This window comes from Alosa alosa, chromosome 15 (genome assembly GCF_017589495.1).
Source record: "Alosa alosa isolate M-15738 ecotype Scorff River chromosome 15, AALO_Geno_1.1, whole genome shotgun sequence".
Classification (NCBI taxonomy): domain Eukaryota; kingdom Metazoa; phylum Chordata; class Actinopteri; order Clupeiformes; family Clupeidae; genus Alosa; species Alosa alosa.
The window spans coordinates 4,676,413-4,697,333 of record NC_063203.1 but is presented as its reverse complement, the minus strand read 5'-3'; the positions used below and the strand labels follow the sequence as shown (position 1 = coordinate 4,697,333).

The window sequence follows — 20,921 nt, the reverse complement described above, 5'->3', positions numbered from 1 at the left end:
GTTGTGAGTTGGGTCACTGTGCATTTAACGATAAGAACCTGATCAATAAATGGTGACTGAATTTGGACTTAATGAATTAAGTGTAATAATAGAGCTTTAGCTTTTCACTTTTAACATTGAACTTGTTATTCACACAATTTTCCAACATCATATCTCATCTCAGTTTCTGCACAGATATAGTCAGGAAGCCTTCACAATGCTAATGCTATAATGCAATAGTGGCCAGTGAGTAAGTAAATTAGGTTGGTTAAACAAATGAAATATGTTTTTTCAAAAGAGGTCACAGGTTGATACAGTCCCTTCAACTTTCAGTTGGCAGTATGGCAGCTCATTGAGTCCACTCTGTTTGTAGGGGTTATTGTTGTAACTCAACAATATTGTCCTAAATGTACAGTATGATCACAAAACACCTGTCCAGTCTCCAAGATACAGGTGGTGGACCAACTTACCCACTGGCTCCTTCTACCCCTACACTTCTCCACATGTATATTGTCATTGTTTCTCAATTGACACAAAGCTTCTTGTGTTTTTGGTAAATATTGAAGATGTTTAAAAGAAGTAAAACATTTTAAGGCATTTCTGCCTAAATATTATATTTTATTTGAATTTGTAAATGAAGTACAGTCCACTTGCTCAGATCTGTAAACTTAACAGCCGTGTAAGTATACAGTAACTGTTAAAATAAAATAACAAACCTCAAGATGAAATATACTTGCACACTGTTGTTAATGTCTAGCCTGGCTAGCACCACCACTTCTCAATGAGACGTGGTCTGGGAACCAAACGTTCAATTTCTCGTATTTGAAAAAAATGCCCGGATCCGTTTATTGGGTGCCACGGATGTCTATCAAATGCGTCTGTGCATAGCTCGTCATCGTCTTGCTTTCCCCCCTGTTCTGTGATTGGTTCCCTATCTCAGGCGAAAATTTGCTCCATGGTCTCCAGGCTGCCTTAGCAGCGTGAATCAAATCGCGCGCAAGGCAGCATGGGAACACCCAGGCTAGTTAATGTCATTAAGAAGTAATCATGTGCCTATTGTTATTAGGGAATAAATTACACATTCCCCATTTTTTACCTTGCCTTACTTTCCAGGCTGTTTTTGAAATCGTATACTACATGAGTAGACGTAACTGATCTGCCCTTTTCATATAAGCCCTTATATGGAAAATTGTAATATTCCATTAGACCCTCACTATGTTAAGAGTGTAGTATGCATCAAAGCACCAAACAAAATGGGATGAACATGTACATCAGGCATATATCCTTATAGAATAAACATCACAGACTGAGGACTATGGTATGGGCTGAGGGAAGACATGATATAGTATGTCTCTAATGTCATTGTGGTATATTGTTACTGATGCATCTGCTTACAAAGCCTATATGATATATGGTATATGTATGATAAGTAACAAATTATTTTTTTTAACTTAAATTCGGGGGTGTCATGATCTCCATGTGAATTTGTATAGTTTGTAGTTTATAGTACCACTGTTTTGGGCTTGCTGAGGTGCTACATTTTCGAAATAGCTTCTAAGGAAACAGTTACCACACAGGTGATTGTCGTTTGCACAAACATTGGCAAATCATGATACATTTTTAAACATATGACACATCTGGTCTGCATACATTTAAGTCATTCCTTTATTTTCGCATCATATGCTGTCTGCTGTTTTTCTCAGGCTTAAGCAATATGATGTAGCATTTTGGGATAAAAATACAAAATAGAAGGCCAAAAGCTGACGCTAAAATGGCAAAGACATGAACAGCCACCGTGTACTTTCCTGACGTGCTGACATACACAGGAATAAAGGTAATCCAGACTGCAAAAAAAATAAGCATACTGAAAGTGATGAACTTGGCTTCGTTGAAATTGTCGGGGAGTTTCCTAGCCAAAAAAGCCATTAAAAAGCACATGCAGGCCAAAAGTCCGATGTAGCCCAGCACACACCAGAAGCCCACTTCTGACCCTACGACACACTCCAGGATGATCGTAGCACTCAGGAACCTAGTATTATGTGCTGCATAAGGGGGGCGAGTGGTGAGCCAAATAATGCATATGAGGACCTGTATGGAAGTGCATATTATAACACTAGCTCTCTGTTTGGCTGGCCCAAACCACTTCATGACATTACTTCCCGGAAGGGTGGCCCTGAACGCCATCATTACTACAACTGTTTTAGCAAGAATGCAGGAGATACAGAGAGTAAAGCTGATGCCAAATGCGGTGTATCGGATCTGACAGAACCAATCAGTGGGCTCCCCAATGAAAGTCAGGCCAATCAGAAAGCAAGCACAGAGAAAGAGAAGCAATAAGAAGCTGAGTTCCATGTTGTTTGCTCTAACCATGGGTGTTTTTCTGTAAATAACAAACACTCCCAAAACAGCTACTGTAGCGAAGGCTCCAAAAGCAGAGACTACCCAGAGGACTATCCCCATGGTTTCATGAAAAGATAAAAATTCTATTGTTTTTGGAATACAGTGATTTTGAGCTTGGTTTGGCCATGTGTCCTCCGAACATGTCAAACAATTCACTGAATCTAAAAGAAAGGGTGAAGGGAAGTACAATATTTAGAAATATTTTACAAATATAAATATATGTATATTACTTTGGTTGAAGATCAAGAAATATTGAATTTGGAATTTTCAACATTCAAACGTACCTGTTTCATTGCTAATCTCCCCCTCAGCGCAGGGAATGCAGTCAAAACAGCAAGTGGGCTGTCCTTTCCTGATTGCTTTCCTAAAACCTGGCTGACAGCCTTTACTACATATTGACACTGGTGTCTATCGGTGAGAGTGAAGTAGTGGAAGATAGAGAAGCTAGTCAGACAAATGCAAGCATATGTGTAGTTTAACAGATAAATATATACTGGTTTAGCTACTCAGTGAAGAACACAGTAATGAGCATGAATAGCATGAATCACATTCAAGTAAATTAAACCCTGCTAGATTTAATGACAGTAGAGTTATTTTTTCGGACGAAACTATTATTACTATACTTCAATAAGCAATATACTCTCATATCATTATTGCACCACTAACAATACTGTTAATAACAATACTAATGACGGCCTGCATTTTCAGAATGAGACACGTGCAAGTTTGAGCACTAGATAACAGTACATGATCATTATTTGCCATGTTAAACATTTTGATACTGGTGATAGCCTACAAACCTGAAAGCCTTTGTGCCATCGCACTGCAGACTCGTTTATGATAAGGCCCTTTTCACCAGCTAAAGAGTCATCATAATATCCTACTTTCACCAGGCGCAATAAACCATCCTGCCCCTTTTGCCAGTTCATAAGATCATATGTAGCAATTGGATCTCCATTTTCATCAAATCTCACTTCCTCACCCAGTGTTGTGAATGTTGTTTGTTTCATGTAGTGAAGGAGCTTGAGTGGGACATACAGAAGAGACAGGAATGATAAAGTGATATGATGATAAATATGAACCATTATATGTCAGTCAAACGTAAAAATAGGTGCTTAGATTTATTTATTTATTTATCCAGGTCCACATTTATTAATGTAGTCCAATCAATGCAAGTTATGTTCATTTGTTTACCTAAAAATATGCCCTGCTCACCTGCCATGGCACAACAGGTGACAGACTTCCACAAGTCCCATTGGAAAAGGGGCCTTTCCCAGGAACACAGAGGCTCATATTATGCAGTGCATGGGCTATGAGATACACAGCCTTATAGACATTATAGGAGACCCTGAGCTGGGACACATCTGTATAGGCAGAGTACACTTCATTCAGTTCCTCATGTCCACTGCAAAGCTCTCTGTTGTTAGCCCCTTCCCCATGTGTGTGAGTATTTACTGAGCTGTTGAGCCTGCAGTTGAAGGTCTCCTCCCAGAATTCTGCCATAAAATGTAAAGTCAGTGCTTGGGAGGTTTGCAGGCTGGTGAGATGCATGCCTAGACCTGGAATGTCACCTCTGCGTATTGCAAACCCCAAAGTTCCCACCAACAGATCCTCAAAATCAGTCCACAGTGACTGTGATGTGGACCAGGCCTCGCTGGCAATCCAAAGCAGATCTGTGACATTCTGTCGCCTACACTCTGTCAGAATCGTACGCATCTCTGAGTCCCCAGCTACACTCAGCACAACTTTAGCAGAGGACGTCTTCATAATCCTTACCAGATCCACAACAGCGTCTTTGATTGGTGGCAGAGACAGAAAATGAACATAGGCCGCACAAACATGATATCTTGCTGCTTCTTGGAGAAAGAGCTGTATGGCAAAGCGGGCGTAGTCTGACTCCACGCCAATCACTCCCACCCAGGTCCAGTGGAAATGGCTGACAAGTTTGGCCAGAGCCTTTGTCTGGAATGCATCACTTGGCATTGTCCGCATGAAAGCAGGAAACTCTTTTTGGTCACTCAGGCAACTGCATGATGCAAAGTAGCTCACCTGACATAAAAAAGACCAAGTAAAATGTTTCCAAAGAAATACAAAAAATAAGATAAGAGAAACATAGTTACATAATTGAACATGCCATAGCCTTGTTGAAAAAATTAACAGGTTACGTAACAATTTCATGAAAACATCTCACCAAGGGAACGTGAAAAGAGCCTAAAGTTCGTAGTACAGCCATTGACACTCCAGAGCCTGCATCTCCAACAATTGCAGGAGAAACCTTTTTGTGAAGGTCCGTGCATGTAGAGCCACTGTCCTTGTCGGGTTGCCCATTCACAAGGAGAAGTGCATTTGTCATGGAAACTGGGATATCATCACAGCTGTCTCTTATGTGATAGCCCAGTTTTAGGTGAGGTAGGAGGTCCTGTTTCTGGTTGATCTCCTCCACAGCAAAGGTCATTGTACGCATCCAGCGCAAAGCTCTGGAGCTAAAGCTAGAACAAACAAACATTTTTTTTTTTTTCAGTTTTAGTCATTTAGGACTATAACACAATTCACTATGTAGAGGCAGGTGAAAAAAATCAGCAGTAACTCACAACTTATATCCAGATGGTATAGGTTTTTTGACAAATGACTGCACAAAAGACTCAGCATGGTAATGCAATGGGAACAATCCCCCAAGAACAACATCCCCATCCAGGTAAAAACTGTTGGTGTCCTCTGAACCTATAAAGGTGCACTTCTTACTCATTACAAGTTGAAAATGCATACACATAAGAACAAGCCAGATTGCCAGATGTTTATTGGAAATATATGCCATTGCTCACACATTTCACAGACATGTGAGGGACTTTATATAGAGCTCTAGAATTAGGGGGCTGGCATAAAGCTTAGTTACCCCATTCTCAAAAAAAAAGAAAGAAAGAACATCTTTCAATCCATACAAAAGACATCAACCAAACTGAACATGACAAGCCAGGCAAGATAAAATAATATGTATTTCATCAAATAAAATAATGTATATTTCTTCAAATCATAAATAAAACATATGTCAAAAACATGTGCACATTTCCCACTAGCTGTTGACAAGGAAATATTCTGGACATGCCATGCACATTCATCAACTGTAGGTGGCAGTGAACTCCCAGGTTGAGAGCTCTATTTACTGTAAAGTCCAGTTATCAGTGATGACAAGGGACAGACACTCTCTTTCCTTTTTCTCTCTCTCTCTCTCACTCACTTTTACTCACAACCACACACAAACACATATTTACACAACTTTGTCTTTTTCTGTGTTTGCAACAAACATGCATCAGGATATTTAATAAAATGTCACTCAAATAAATTACCTTTTTCTTATATAAAATATAACCAATTAAATCTTCTGTGACACACATTTTTGTTCTTATGAACAGCAGATTATAAAAATGAAATTATAGATCATAGATGCATTACACAAATATTTGGCATGTACAGTGGTGGAATGTTACATTCCACCACTGTACATGCCAAATATTTGTGTAATGCATCTATGATCTGTACTTAAGTACATTTTCCACGTATTTGTACTTTACTTAAGTAAAATTTATAGTGCATACTTTTGACTTTTACTTCGTTACATTTTACAGCAATTATCTGTACTTTTACTCCGCTACATTTCTACAACACCATCGTTCCTTTTTACGATACAGTTTATGATCATTTTTTTTTTCTCTCTGACAAACACGTTTCTTTTACCGGGGGTTGCTACCAAAGATTCTGGAGCGCTACGTGCATTCTTAGAAACATAAGCTTCTAGTCTAGACCAGGCAAAGCGTGAGCTTGTAGCCATCTGCATTCGGTAGGCTATATTCACCAGACCCATGGCTACACTGTACATGCAACTGTGTTCTGTGCCTTTCTCTGTCTGTTATCTGCAGCGTTAGGGCCTCCTCTCCGATGAGATTGCTATCCGCGGATCAGCGAAGTTACAGGCTATGCCCATGCTTCTGTCACTCGTCTGATCATTTGCGGCACAAATGAATGGTAGACTATTAATGAACCGGTGGCCGGAAAAAACGTAATATTTTCCAGATTAGGAAATATTCCTTAATTGTGTGTGATTAAATAAAGATGCATAGCCTACAATTGGGGGGGGGAGTAACGTGAGCGCTCATTCAATGTCTATGCGTCTGCGCAAGTGAAACTGAACTTAATCATAAAGACACCTTTCTCAGCAACTTTTCTGTTCAATCAGCATAATTGGCATTACGATCCACCCGACGTTTCCCTTGTCTACCCCGTTAAACTTCAGGCTCTCGTGTTTTGCTGAATGATATTACTCAGCAGATCACCCTAGTAGATAACCAGAATTACAGTCTCTAGAATTGTAGGTCAGAATGTAAACTGGGCCACAGATGGTAAGCAAAATTGCATTAACTTAAAACTATCTAGTCGAGTATAACCTAAAACTAGCTTAATTAAAATGCCACAGCCCATACTGATTTTTCCTTTTAGAATATAGATATTAAGAGAATAAATCATTATGCAAATACTTTTACTTTTAATACTTAAAGTACATTTAAAAGCAGGTACTTTTTACTTTTACTTAAGTAGGGTTGTCATTGTGGGTGGTACTTTTACTTTTACTAAAGTAAATATTTCTCTGTGTATTTGTACTTTTACTTAAGTACTGAGGTTCAGTACTTCCTCCACCACTGGGCATGTATGAAACATTTATTAATACAGTATGGTGTGTGATATGGTGTGTAGGACATAAGCCCTATCACTGGAGTAAACTTAGCAGAGCCTGGTAAACTTATTGAAATCAATGTTAGGGAGATGCTCTATAACTAAAATAATAAACCTATTGTGTAATCCACTGAGAAATAAAACAAAGATGCAGAGGAGGCTGGCCAATAAAAGCCAAACCACTTCCTTAATCCTGCCAATCTGGGAAAGGAGTGTGGACATGACATCTCTCTTTCTGTATGTCCTGTTGTTCCAGGGAGCCCTCTCGACAGCAACCACATGCACTCTTCAAGGAGGGTTTGAGCTGCCTGGATTCATGTCTGATGGAACCTTCACTATTGGAGCCATTTTCCCCATGCATTACCGAGTGGAGCTTCCACACACTGACTTCAAAATGCCACCTGTTTCTGCCCAGTGCAGAGGGTGAGCTTAGTGTTGAATGAAACCACTTTTATGCTCTTTTTATGTCAAATGTGATTGTGTTGTGTTTATTGTTGTCTAGAATTGTATAAACCTTAATTATTTAGTTTAGTTCATTTAGTTTATATAGGTTGATTATTGTTACCACAGTTATGTTCTATTCTCTGTAATATTCTCTGCCATGTAGAAATAGTGAATGTTTATTTTTCATTTCTCTTTGTATGCAGGTTTGACCCACGTGCCTTCCGCTGGGCCTTAACCATGAGGCTGGCTGTGGAGGAGATCAACAACAGCAAAGATTTACTACCTAACCACACACTGGGCTATAAGATTTTTGACTCCTGTGCCACGCCAGTGACAGCACAGAGAGCTGTTCTTGCAGTACTGAATGGAGAAGACAGTAGAGAGAATACAATGTGTTCTGGTACCAGTCCTCTTCTGGCTATAATTGGGGAATCTGGATCATCACAGTCCATTGTAGTGTCCAGAACACTTCAACCTTTCAGAATCCCAATGGTAAAATATGCAATGCACACACTGCATATTTCCAAGAGTCACATGAGTGTAATTTAATGATATAATGAAATTGTTAGAAAAGGAACTTTGCTCTCACTGTTTTCCTGATGTTTGTTTTTTTTTTAGATCAGTTATTTTTCGACTTGCTCTTGTCTGAGTGATAGGACACAGTTCCCCACATTTTTTAGAGTTGTGCCAAGTGATGATTACCAGGTAAAAGCCGTTGCTCAGCTTCTGAAACACTTTGGTTGGACATGGATCGGTGTGGTAACAGAGGATCATGATTATGGCAGATTTGCATTGCAGGGCTTAAAAAAGGAAATAGAAAATACTGACATCTGTCTGGCCTACCATGAAATGATCCCCAAAGACTACAACACAGAGAGAGTTCTTGAAATACTCGAGGTGATGAGAAGTTCCACTGCCCGAGTGGTGGTGGTGTTCTCAGGCGAGGGGGAGTTTTTTCCTTTCCTGAAAGAGTTCAGGAAACAGAACATCACAGGGATCCAGTGGATTGCAAGTGAGGCGTGGGTCTCTGCCTCTGTGCTGGCTGAGACTTATCCTTTCTTGGATGGCACTATTGGTTTTGCTGTCCGTAAGGGTCATGTCCCAGGTCTTAGAGATTACCTGATGACAGTGGACCCATGGCATTACCCCTCTAATGCCCTTGTACAGGAGCTATGGGAGACTCTCTATGGCTGTTCTCCCAATAACACAACTGGAAATATCCAGTTGCCACCCTGCACAGGGCATGAGATTTTGCTAGAGCAGCACTCTGCCTATATGAACACCACAAGCCCTCGTGTTGCATATAATGTGTACAAAGGTGTATACGCTATTGCTCATTCCCTGCACAACCTCATACAATGCACCCCTGGCCATGGCCCATTCTTCAATGCTTCATGTGCTGATATTAATAACATCCATCCATGGCAGGTATAAAGAAAATAGTGGGAAAATAAAATTATTTTGTTTCTTTGGTTCAGAGTGTAGTGGGATTTATGGTTTGAAAATGCAGTTAATAGTGTTAATTCATACTTGTATGTAATTATAGCTTCAGCACTATCTTCAAGATGTCTCCTTCTTCATCTCAGACGAAAAAGTAAACTTTGATATGAAAGGGGATTCTATTCCATCATATGATCTCATAAACTGGCAGAGGGATGCGAATAGACAGATTCAGTTTGTGTCAGTCGGTCTGTATGATGAAGCAAAGGGTGCTGGGAATGAGCTCATTATTGATAAGGAGACAATCAAGTGGACAGGACAACGGAAAGAGGCAAGATGCATCTTTTTGGAATTAAAATGTCATCTTTTGAAGTACTGTAGACAGCAATTGCAGTAAGTGAACCCCTAGTTGTACTTTAATTTAATCGCAAACAAAAGGATTTAATGTATATTAACCTTACAATATCTTATTTTTTGTATGTATTATGATAGTGTCAGATCCTCATAAAACAAATTAAGAAAAAGTAAGTGCTGTAAAATACTGTAATGACATTAGAAACAACAAACACAGGATACAGATACTGTATGTGCATCGTTGCGGTGGCATAGGTGTGATTCCCTGTGCTCTGTGATAAACAGGTGCTGGTGTCTGTGTGTAGTGACAGCTGCCCTCCAGGATCCCGGAAGGCTGTCCGTCCTGGGGAGCCTCTGTGCTGCTTTGACTGTGTACCATGTGACAGTGGCAAGATTAGCAATGAGACAGGTGAGGCCCCATCATGAAATATTCTCCTGAACAACCATTTTTAACGTTTAAATTAATATTCTTCTCTCCCTACAGATTCAATAGACTGCATGTCCTGTCCTGAAGACTTTTGGTCAGATGCTGAGGGAACTCACTGCATACCCAAGGTTGTTGAATTTCTTTCCCACGATGCAATGGGAGTGACTTTGACAGTGATAGCAATTGTAGGTGCCTGTCTCACAATTTCTGTTCTAGCAGTATTCCTCTATTACAGAAACACTCCCATTGTCCGTGTGAACAACTCAGAACTGAGTTTCTTCATCCTATTGTCTCTCACTCTATGTTTCCTGTGTGCACTGGTGTTTATCGGAGAACCTACAGACTGGTCCTGCATGCTGCGCCACACTGCCTTCAGTATCACATTCTCCCTATGCATCTCATGCATCCTGGGCAAGACCTTAGTGGTCCTTGCTGCTTTCACAGCCACTCGGCCTGGAAACAACATAATGAAGTGGCTGGGGCCGAAGCAACAGAGGGTCATCATCTTCTCCTGTACTCTGGTTCAGGTGATAATCTGTGCTGCCTGGCTCATTGCTGCTCCCCCTTTTCCCTCGAGAAATACGCAGTACCAGCGCTCCAAAATTATTCTGGAGTGTAGCGTGGGCTCTGATTTGGCTTTCTGGTGTGTTCTGGGGTATATTGGACTTCTGGCCTGTCTGTGTTTTGTGCTGGCCTTCTTAGCCCGGAAGCTCCCTGGAAACTTCAATGAGGCAAAGTTCATCACATTTAGCATGCTGATCTTCTGTGCTGTTTGGTTAGCCTTTATCCCAGCCTATGTTAGCTCGCCTGGAAAGTTCACCGTAGCTGTGGAGATTTTTGCCATTTTGGCATCCAGTTTTGGCCTATTACTGTGCTTATTTGCTCCAAAGTGTTACATCATCTTGGTACAACCGGAGAAGAACACTAAGCATCACTTAATGGGGAGAGAAAAATAACAAAAGAAGCTAGTAAATAATATGTAACTATGAGTAACTGAAGAAATCAAGTAAGAAATGCTAGAGGAAATGTTTAATAAAATGTTTGAAATCTTGTGGTGTGAATTTTCTTTTAACTTGCTCTTGACTTTATGCTTAGCCAATTGTCAAGATCAAAAGACAGATATAGTGATAGAAATCGTCAAACATTTCCGAATAAGATTAACTAATTTTAAATAAATTGTAAATAAATTGATAGGATAAGGTTTGATGTAGGGCAATTCCATGCAAAACTGTCACATCCATAATGGCAAATAAATACCATGGCATTGTGTTGGCGTTATGGATGTGACAGTTTTGCGCGGAATTGCCCTGTATCAAATAACCTCTTAAACACATTTCAGCAAAGTTACTGATACAAAACATGGTAAGTTAATAAATATGATATGCCATCTTGTCACAGGATTATAGTAATAAGATATCAACCGTTGAATGACAATATGACTTTATTTTTATAAAATAAGAAAGACTAATTTGTTATGGGTTTTATTACAGCAAATGCAAATGAGTGGCATAGTTGATCTTTCAATAACATACATGAAAACGATCCTAAAAATCCTCCATAGAAATGCATGGGGCTAGTTTGTAACGTTACTACACATATCACACCCCTTCCTCGGCAAAACGTCGATATGTGAATACATTGAGCCAATCATGTGGTGTGATGTGAATACATTGAGCCAATCATATGGTGTGTTGTGAAGACATCGTGCCAATCATGTGTTGTGATCTCGCAGCTGGAGCAAGATTGGTGTCGTGAAGCCTTGCGCACGCGCATTTCTGCCGAAATGGATGCCCGAAGAGTGCCCAAAAAGCGTTACCATATGGCTGCCGAGTGGAGGGACTTGCCAAAAAGGACTTTGGTATAGGTAGCACGGCCTTTCCATGCGCGTTGTCCTAAGCGTAGGTCGTGCTGCTGTCTTGTCTTGTCTTAGTTTTGTTTTGTTACTGTTTAGCTTTGCTTGCACTTGGCAACTGCCTGCATTGTACTTGTACCCTCTTGTTTTACTTTACTTTATTATCTTAGTTATCCAGTGTCTGTCTATTCCATAGAGTCTGGGGGCAACAACCTTTAACTGTTTGTTAATTTGGCAGGCAGGGTTCCGGCTGGCAGGAGGCTAGTCAGTCACCTAGTGGTGGTGCAGTAAAGATGCACATTTTGGTGTGAATTATCAGAATGTTTGCTGTGGTCTGCGGTGTCATGATTTGATTTTTCTTGCTGTGCGTGTGCATGTGTGTGGGCTCTAGGGCACATTATCAGTAGTCTGCCTCCCCCAGGTAAGCCCCTGCCTTGCTCATTCTGCTCCATCATGCATCCCATATGGAACCTGTCTGTTAGTTGTGATCATTTTAAATAAACAAAAGTGCAACAAGAAAACATAATACATATTTTTGTACTTTCCTAACCCAGACTAGTCTTCATGTCTTTTTGCAGCTATCCCCCCTTCCTTTTCCCTGGCTTCAATTAAATAAACTTGGTCATGTTTTCACTGGAATTCACGTCTCTGCCTCGTGTATACGAACCTGTGTGCAATGGTGCAATTATGTGTTCTCTTAACTCATTTCCTGGGTGCTAGACCCAGGGTGGCGTAGTCTGGCTACAGTGATAGTACTGTCCTGCAAAAAACTCGCCCTGCTATACAAAGTAAAGGCAAAAAAGGTGTTTCTTTATCGAACAAATTGGGATGCACTTGAATGCATGTGAGCCTTGAATTGGATGCCATGCAGGAATTTGGTAGGATCTCAAAACATGCATATTAAGAACATGCTTTGCCATGGAGAAAAACATGATAGCGTTGGATTATAAACATGCTTTGCCACGAAAACGTGGGGTAAGTTATTATGAAGTTATTATTTTTTGGTGTCACGTCGTCTGTTTTATAACCCAGAAGGATGTACTTGGTATCGAATGATAGCTCTGTGTATAAGTATAAGTATATGTATATATACTCTTTTGATCCCGTGAGGGAAATCTGGTCTCTGCATTTATCCCAATCCGTGAATTAGTGAAACACACTCAGCACACAGTGAACACACAGTGAGGTGAACCACACACTAATCCCGGCGCAGTGAGCTGCCTGCAACAATAGCGGCACTCGGGGAGCAGTGAGGGGTTAGGTGCCTTGCTCAAGGGCACTTCAGCTGTGCCTACTGGTCGGAGTTCGAACCAGCAACCCTCCGGTTACAAGTCCGAAGCGCTAACCAGTAGGCCACAGCTGCCCCTCTTGGTGTCTCCTCTTTCATCTGAAATGTGTGGCATTTCTATGCGATCAAGGGTTCGCGAGTAATTCAAACGAAAGTAATGGGTGCGATACAGGCACAAGGCCGTGCTCTGGGCTCCCTGGTAGTCATTTTGCGCCATCTGTGACTGAATCTCTCTCAGCTCCTGGACAAAGAGAAGAGGGTGCTCCTCAATGCGCCTATCATAACAGAGCGCTTTTTCACAGATACTTATTCTTGCCCAGGAAAGACAGGGTCTATGTGCTGAACCTATGTGCTGTGAACAAGCATCTGACAATCTGCCTTCCATTTTGAATGCTTAAGATGCATACAACTGCCCACAGCACTACAAAGGGACTTCATGGCTATAGTTGATTTGAAAGATGCATATTTTCACCTGGCAGTCACAGAGGGGCACAGACGGTTTCTCCACTTTGACTTTGAAGGGGTGACCTATGAGTATATACACGGCCCTCCCATTTGGTTTGTCAATGGCCCCCTGGACATTCAGAAAGTGAATAGAAGCTGCACTCCACCCTCTATGTCAATGCAGTGTTCAAGTCCTGAACTACTTGGACGACAGGCTGTTGCTGAGTGATTCACTCCACACTGCAATGGTGCTGAACCACCTTGTAGGAAGATGCTGCGACTTGCTCAGGAAGTGGAGTTCCTGGTCCTTCTCCTGAACACGTGCAGCATGAGAGCCACATTCTCTCACAGGCGCCAGGACGACATCCGCACCTGTCTGGCCCAATTTTGTCCGGGTGCCCGGGTGACTGTGTATCTGTGCCTCCAGCTGGCCGGCCTGCTGTGCACTGGCAGCAACACCACACCCCAGGGCCTGTTGCATCCCCATCATTTCCAGCTTTACATGACAAGACTGTGTGTGACTATCACTGTGTCACTGTGTGGTTGCTCAACGTTCACTCTCAAAGTCCACCATGCAGCTATGTCAGCCTGCTAAATAGGTTGGGCCGGTGTGTCCCCTGGGGCCAACCCCTAGCCTCTAGACTTCATGAGAGACCTCAGATTCCCAGCGACCATTTCAGTTCCACATTGGAACCATATGCTTGTTTTAAAGGCACGCTCCAGTGACCCCTGCTGTCTCTCAAGACTGCCCTTCTGGTGGTGTTGATGTGCATGCAATTTGAAGTGAGGGATTCCAACGTCATCCTACACCCAAATTCGTTCTTCCAGCCTAAGGTCTTCACTTCAAAACACAGGTCTAGGGTCATTGAGCTTACCCAAGAAAAAGCTGACAAGGTCTGTCATCCGAAGCTGTGCCTTGTGAGGGCCTGGTGCACTTATATGCTTTGAGACAGACAGAACAGCTTTTCATGTGTTATGGTGCGCAGGCGGTTGGCACCCTCTACTCAGAGATGATCACACTGGCTGGTATATGCTATTGGCCTGGCTTTTGAGGCAGCAGACGAGCCGCCCTTCTCAAGAATCTAAGCCCACTCCACATGTGGAATGGCAACCTCCTGGTCTTTTTGGAAGGGAGTTCCTGTGTACGAGATTTGTCAGAGCACCTCATGGGCATCTGATAACACCTTTGCCAGATTCTATGCCTTGGATGCGACGGTTCTGATATGGCTTTGAGTGTGTTCTTGGCCTCTCATGCCTAATTCGGCACCTGCCACCACCAACCCCATGTCATGCTCTTTGAAGCGATATGGTATATGTCTCTCTAAGTGTTGACATCGAGCCAAAAGAGACCATCATGGTTGATAATTTTAGGTCTCGGGGGGAGAATGCAAGATGTCAACACTGGTTACCCTTACTGGGCTCATGGCAAAAGAGGTAGTTATGAGCATGTAATGGCATTTTATAGTCTCTAGGTAATTGTTCTGGCATGTCGGGGCAAATCGATGTACCATGACTTCGCCAAAATGCAGTAATCTGACGCAAACTAACAATGGCGGTGCCCATGGAAACACACCTTGTGAATGGTAAAACAAGCTAAAACTCTACACAACACCTCATGTCATTTTCAAAGTTCTTTGTTTATATCTGATTTTTGAGGTCAGACCGTGTGAGCTCAGACCCCATCTACATGAGAAGGAATGGTTTTGATAACATTTTTTTTTTTTTCTGTTTTCAAAAAGTTTTGCGTCCACATGGTATCCTTTTCAGAAAATACCTCATCCACAAGGAAACTACAGTAAGTGAAAACACTGTAGTACATATGCCTGGCCAGTAGGTGGCGATGTAGATGTTTCACACAAATTCATGAAGAAGAGACAATAACATCCGGAGCACTCGTGTCAAACAAGTATTAGCAATAGAGTGTCCCACTGACTTCTGTTTTACTTCCGCTACAAGGGACCTATCTTTCAAAAAAATATGAACGGGAGTTAATGGAGACATAACAATTATTTTTTGGTCCAGTTTGAATTGTGCCACGAATTTCACATATGATGTGTGTGAATTTAAAAGATAATTTTTCACGTCAAGAAAGTACTGTTGTTCGATAGACTTCAAAAGTTATGTTGGTTTTATGCAAATCCGCTCAGTGGACTACATCTCTCGTCTCGAACGATGTACGCCACCAACGTGAATGAAACGATAAGATTAGCTGTTATGCTAGTTAACGGTTGCATCTTGCTGCCTGCTATGTCACTTAACAGTATCTAATGTACAGTCTATGGACGAATACAACTTACCTGATGTGTTTAATCCTCTGACTCATGGTATTTTCATCGGCAAGGAAAGCCCAATTAAGACCTGTTGCTGGTATGCTTGTAGTGTGGCTGTGAATGAGCTAACGCCACTAGCGCGACTGATGGGTTTGTAGTCGTTGGAATTACGATCTTTCACAATGTTGTAATTCAATAGTTACGAAACAAACTGCAAATGTCTTTACATGAAAAATTGTATTTAAAATTGACAAACATCATATGGGTAATTCAAGGCACAAGTCAACCGGGACCAGAAAATAATTTATTTTTCGCTATAGACTGGCGTTCAACATTTTTTGAAAGATAGGTCCCATGGAGGCTAACGGAAGTGGTGTCACTGGGACACTCTATGTGAAAATGCTTTTACGTTTTGATCAGAGATTTTCATAGTTACTTCCTTCGCCTAAACTGACAATAAACAGCTCCACAGTCAGGAAACAATGGCCCTCATTTATGAAACGTGCATACGACAAAAAACAGGCGTAGGACAGGCACACGCTTATTTCCTGAGCATGGCATTTATCAACTTGAACGTGAGCGGTGGCTATGCCCAAATCTCACTTCAAGTCTTAACTCGTGAACGCAAGTTTTTGTGGCGGCATAACAGCAGTAAATTGTCTCATTGGAAAGTTGAAGAGTTGAATTCATGGAATATCTTGGACCTACGACTTTTCCTTCACATTTGTAGCCTACTTGCCATAATGTAGCCTAGCCTGTTAGTGATACAAACGTTTCATGAATCACACACAAGCCCAATCGTAAGATGAATTCTGCACTCTGCTGGTTTCTGCACTCAGTTGATAAATGAGGATCAATGTATGTAGGTCTACCCTTGCCTGTTAAAAATGTACACATTATTCCGATTGTAATTTTTGATGTTTGCAGGCGTTTGCAAGCGGAGAGCGGAGCGGATGGAATTTTGTTGAGCGCAGAGCGCTTTTAAATGTAGAGGCCGGAGCAGCCGTTCTGATCCGCTCCAATTTCGCTCCGATACCGTTCACACCAAAAGCCTGAGGCATGACCAAATCCATTGTAAGTTTGTTGATGGGAATGGAGTTTGTTGAGTTGGCCTGAGCTTTTTGAGGTCTGATGGAAACATTAGTGAATTCTGGTGTTCCAGACATATATTTCCCTGAAAGGAGATAGGTGGGCGTAGCAGGCTACCTCAAAGTGGGATACATCCGACCTCCCAGTTTTCTGTGGCATTATACTTTGAAAACACTTTGGTATGACATTGATCTGCCCCAGTCTAATAAGGCTATACTGCATGAGTAAAATAAATAAGAAAGGTCATTATTGTATTTTGACTCTGACAAAGACGTGGCAGAACATCGAAACGTTAGTCCCTTATGTTGGCACTTTTAAATAAAATCTGAAGTTTATACATCTGTGTGGCTCCGGTAAAACTCCTGTCTGTCATTATTGTGGATCACTTTCAAACTAAAATTCAAGACTAACTCTCTTCAGACACTCAAAAAGGGGTTTGCTTTCCTGCTTCCTTGCATGTAAAAGCCATGTTTATCTTCCAGTAAATGGAGTGTAATTTCCCCCAAATAGATACATCAGCATTGAGCAGTGATGTGTTCCCCTGTGTGTGCTATTGTTCATCAGAGGGCCCAAAGCTTGGTCCTGACAGCTTCTGCCTTCAGTATCACATTCACCCTCCTTCTGATGTGCTTATTTAGACCAAAATGTCACATTATCCTAGTAACTTTGGAGGAAAACTGTCATTGGACGGTTAGAGGGAGATTAGGTAATGACCGCAGAATATACAGTATTTGGACTATTATGTGGTTGGGATGAGCATTTAGACATATATGCTTCTGGTCTGTGCAGCTGGGCATTCAAAACAGGATTTTAGCAAATGTGTTGTAAGACTGTCCTCTGCTGGTCATTCTAGCTTAGTTCCATAATTTCTCTACCTGATCAGGTACATGTATGCATATTATGAACACTCAAATGTATTAAAAGAGGGAAACACTACGACTTCTACATTTACTTAAGTTATTGCTATTGAAATACTTCTATCCATATATCTATACCAAATGGCACTGACTCTAAACAGATGCATGGTATAGGTTGGTGCATGGAGGATGTTGTTTTGTCATTGTTGTTGTTTGTTAATGCAAGAATGAACCAAAATATGGGCAATGTGTAATCAATTCTCAACCCGGAAATGTATGTAGACTACTATACTGTAAGAAATAATGCGCAGTGTGCACACAAATGTATTAAACTAAAAAATGGGGAAGGAAATTGTAGATGTATAACTGACACTGAATTTATTGCTATGAAAATATTATATATCAATCTATATAATGATGAACCCATCAAAAGGAAATGCAGCTATGACAGGTCCAAGGACAGGACATGACATTTCAGAATTCAACAATGCACTGTCAAATACACATATCTGATGGTGTGTGCTATTTGTTTTTGCAAGTTCTATCCATTGGAAACACTCATGTCCTTAATGACTTCCGTCCAATGGAATAAGGTGAGGCGTGGAACGCTTTTTAATTTAGAGGCCGCTCTGTTCCGCTCCGATTTCGGTCCGATACCGCTCACACCATGAGTCACAAGTCTGTCACGAGCATGTCCAAATCCACTCAGAATTAATTTCTTCCTAATAAAACCAAGACTGTTAAAATACAAAAATTGGGTATTGTACGCTCATTGATGATAGGGATGGAGTTCGCTAAATATTTTGGAAACTACAAGTCATACAAGTGTACTAGAAAACAACTACCATAAATTCTCAAATTATGGCCGGGATTCTATTTATAGCCGGGGCCGTGGTCGTTTCAGACAAATAAAGGCCGGCCCCCAAACACAAGCCAGAGTAATAATTGCCTAGGCTACCAGTAGGGCTATCAGTCCATTAGCACTAGAAGACATTCAGCACGTTTTCCTGCTGGGAATAAGCCGTTTTGAATCAGTTTATTGCCCAAATTCCATTTATGTCAATATTCCGTTTAACCTGTTTATAAGGAAGTAGAATCTCACATTTTGAGCATATTCCTGATTAGCAATCAACATTATTCCGAATAAGTCAGCGACGCAGCCTAGAAATCTCCCAACGTCATGACGTAAATCTCCGCTGGTGGAATTCCCTCTTTTGGCTGAATACAACGTCTTCAGGGTCTTCCACCTGTATTTCACTTGTTCAGGCGTAGGCCTACGTCGATAGCCAGCCTCATTAAGTTTTTTACAAATCTTTTTAAAAACATCGCTATTATGTAATTTTCTCCCGTCGATGAACTCCATGACATTTGCATGATTGCAAGACATAAGTTTGTCTCCTGGTCTTTCCAAAAGTGTGTGCGTTGTTTCGCCATGATTAAGTATAACTATAAGTATATATACTCTTTTGATCCCGTGAGGACAATTTGGTCTCTGCATTTATCCCAATCAGTGAACTGGCAACCCTCCGGTTACAAGTCCGAAGCGCTAACCAGTAGGCCACGGCTGCCCTTAAGGGAAAGTGCGTGAGAGACTATTGGTTTATTTTATTCTAATTCTGTGTGAATTGAGCATGTGCAGGCCTACAACACTCTTCCTTATGGGAGCATATTCCGTTTAAGGTGTTTTCATGACCCGATATTCCGTTTACAACAGGCATTTGCTAGGGTGTGCAAACAGTTTATTTGTAAGCCGAATATGGCCTTTTTCGGTTTATTTCAATATATTGAAAAGATTTAGGCTACAAGACACGGGCATATTCGGTTTATTCCCAATAAACTGATTCGAAACCGTTTATTGACTGCAAGGAACCGTGTTGATTGTTTGATTTGTTGATTTAACTCAATATAAATATATATAAAAATATTTTATACTGTTGCCAATGAAAAGTCGTTGTCCTACATCAACACTTCGCTCTCAAGCTCAGTCACTTGCCGCCCCCTTCTGAGCTTGCCAGAGGCTGAAGCACCTACTACATTTAAACAGAATTTACATTTAAACACAATTGGCTTAAAGATTATTTCTCCCTCTTTTAAATTGGAGCGAGCGTGGAACCATTTTACTGGAATGGGAGGATTTTTAAGTGGAGCGTTGAGCCAAATTGAGCAGAGCGACCTAAAGTGAATTTAAGCGGAGGAGCGGCCGATTCAACAGCGTTCTGACACCTGTACATGGCTCTAACACTACGGTGATTGGTCTCATCTATCTTAATCAGCAACAATGATGAGACGGCCTACAGGGAGCTAGCACACACACCCCCATTCTCATCAATGGGACTGAGGTGGAGCATGTCACCAGCTTCAAGTTTCTGGGTGTCCACATCTCTGAGGACCTCTCTTGGACCCTCAACACCTCTACCTGATCAAGAAGGCTCACCAGCGTCTCTTCTTCTAGAGGACAGTCCACCTGTCTCCACAGATCCTGGTGAACTTCTACTGCTGCATCATCGAGAGCATCCTCACTGTTGTGTATGTGGTTTTATGGTATTTTATGCTGGTATGGTTGCTGCGCATTGGTGGCGTGTGATTGAGACATGCGCATTGAGAATGTAGCAGTGTGACTGATTGCAGTTAGTAAAAAGAAAGCTTACGTTAAACCATTCACCTGGTCTTCATTACCAAATGTGGTATAAAGGTTGAATGTGTTTATAATAGTGTCATACACAAGACTCAACTGTGTCACAGTCTGGTATGGCAACTGCTCTGCCTCTGACCAGAAAGCACTGCAGAGGGTGGTGAAAAGTGCCCAAAGTGCATCAACTGTTCCTCACTCCCCTCCGGGCCATCCAGGGCAAGCGTTGCTTGCATAAGCTGCATAGCATCATCAAAGACTGTTACAGGTCTGACCATCGACGGTGCTGTGGTGGAGAGAGCGAGCAGCACCAAATTCCTGGGGGTGCACATCAGTGAAGACCTCTCCTGGACCACCAACACTGCATCACTGGCTAAGAGGCTCAGCCGCCTGTACTTCCTGCGGAAACTCAGGCGAAAGCAAGTGCTCCACCAGCCATCATGACCACATTCTACCGAGGCACCATTGAGAGCATCCTCTCCAGCTGTATCGCTGTGTGGGGCGGAAGCTGCACTGAATACAACAGGAAAGCCCTGCAGCGCATAGTGAACACAGCTGGAAGGATTATTGGTGCTTCACTCCCTCCCCTGAAGGACATTTACACCACCCACCTCACCCGCCCAAGGCTTACCAAAAATTGTGAGTGATGCAAGTCACCCCCGCTCACAATCTGTTTGATCTACTGCCCTCTGGGAAGAGGTACAGAAGCCTGCGCTCCCGCAC

At 41.8% G+C, this 20,921-nt stretch overlaps 2 protein-coding genes across 2 annotated transcripts; one reads left to right on the top strand and one right to left on the bottom strand.

The window, feature by feature from the left end:
* Positions 1-1,644: 1,644 nt before the first annotated feature.
* LOC125308530 (extracellular calcium-sensing receptor-like) lies at positions 1,645-4,858 on the bottom strand. Its single transcript, XM_048265088.1, has 5 exons — positions 4,571-4,858; positions 3,595-4,428; positions 3,180-3,401; positions 2,664-2,787; positions 1,645-2,540 (listed from the first exon to the last, which is right to left on the bottom strand). Exons 1-5 carry the CDS (start codon positions 4,841-4,843, stop codon positions 1,645-1,647), a joined length of 2,349 nt encoding a protein of 782 aa, XP_048121045.1. The 5' UTR covers positions 4,844-4,858.
* A 2,547-nt stretch (positions 4,859-7,405) lies between these two features.
* On the top strand, positions 7,406-10,725 carry LOC125308531 (extracellular calcium-sensing receptor-like). Its single transcript, XM_048265089.1, has 6 exons — positions 7,406-7,527; positions 7,752-8,040; positions 8,167-8,976; positions 9,095-9,319; positions 9,628-9,751; positions 9,827-10,725. The coding sequence occupies exons 1-6, from the start codon at positions 7,421-7,423 to the stop codon at positions 10,723-10,725; spliced, it is 2,454 nt and encodes an 817-aa protein (XP_048121046.1). The 5' UTR covers positions 7,406-7,420.
* The last annotated feature ends 10,196 nt before the right edge of the window (positions 10,726-20,921 follow it).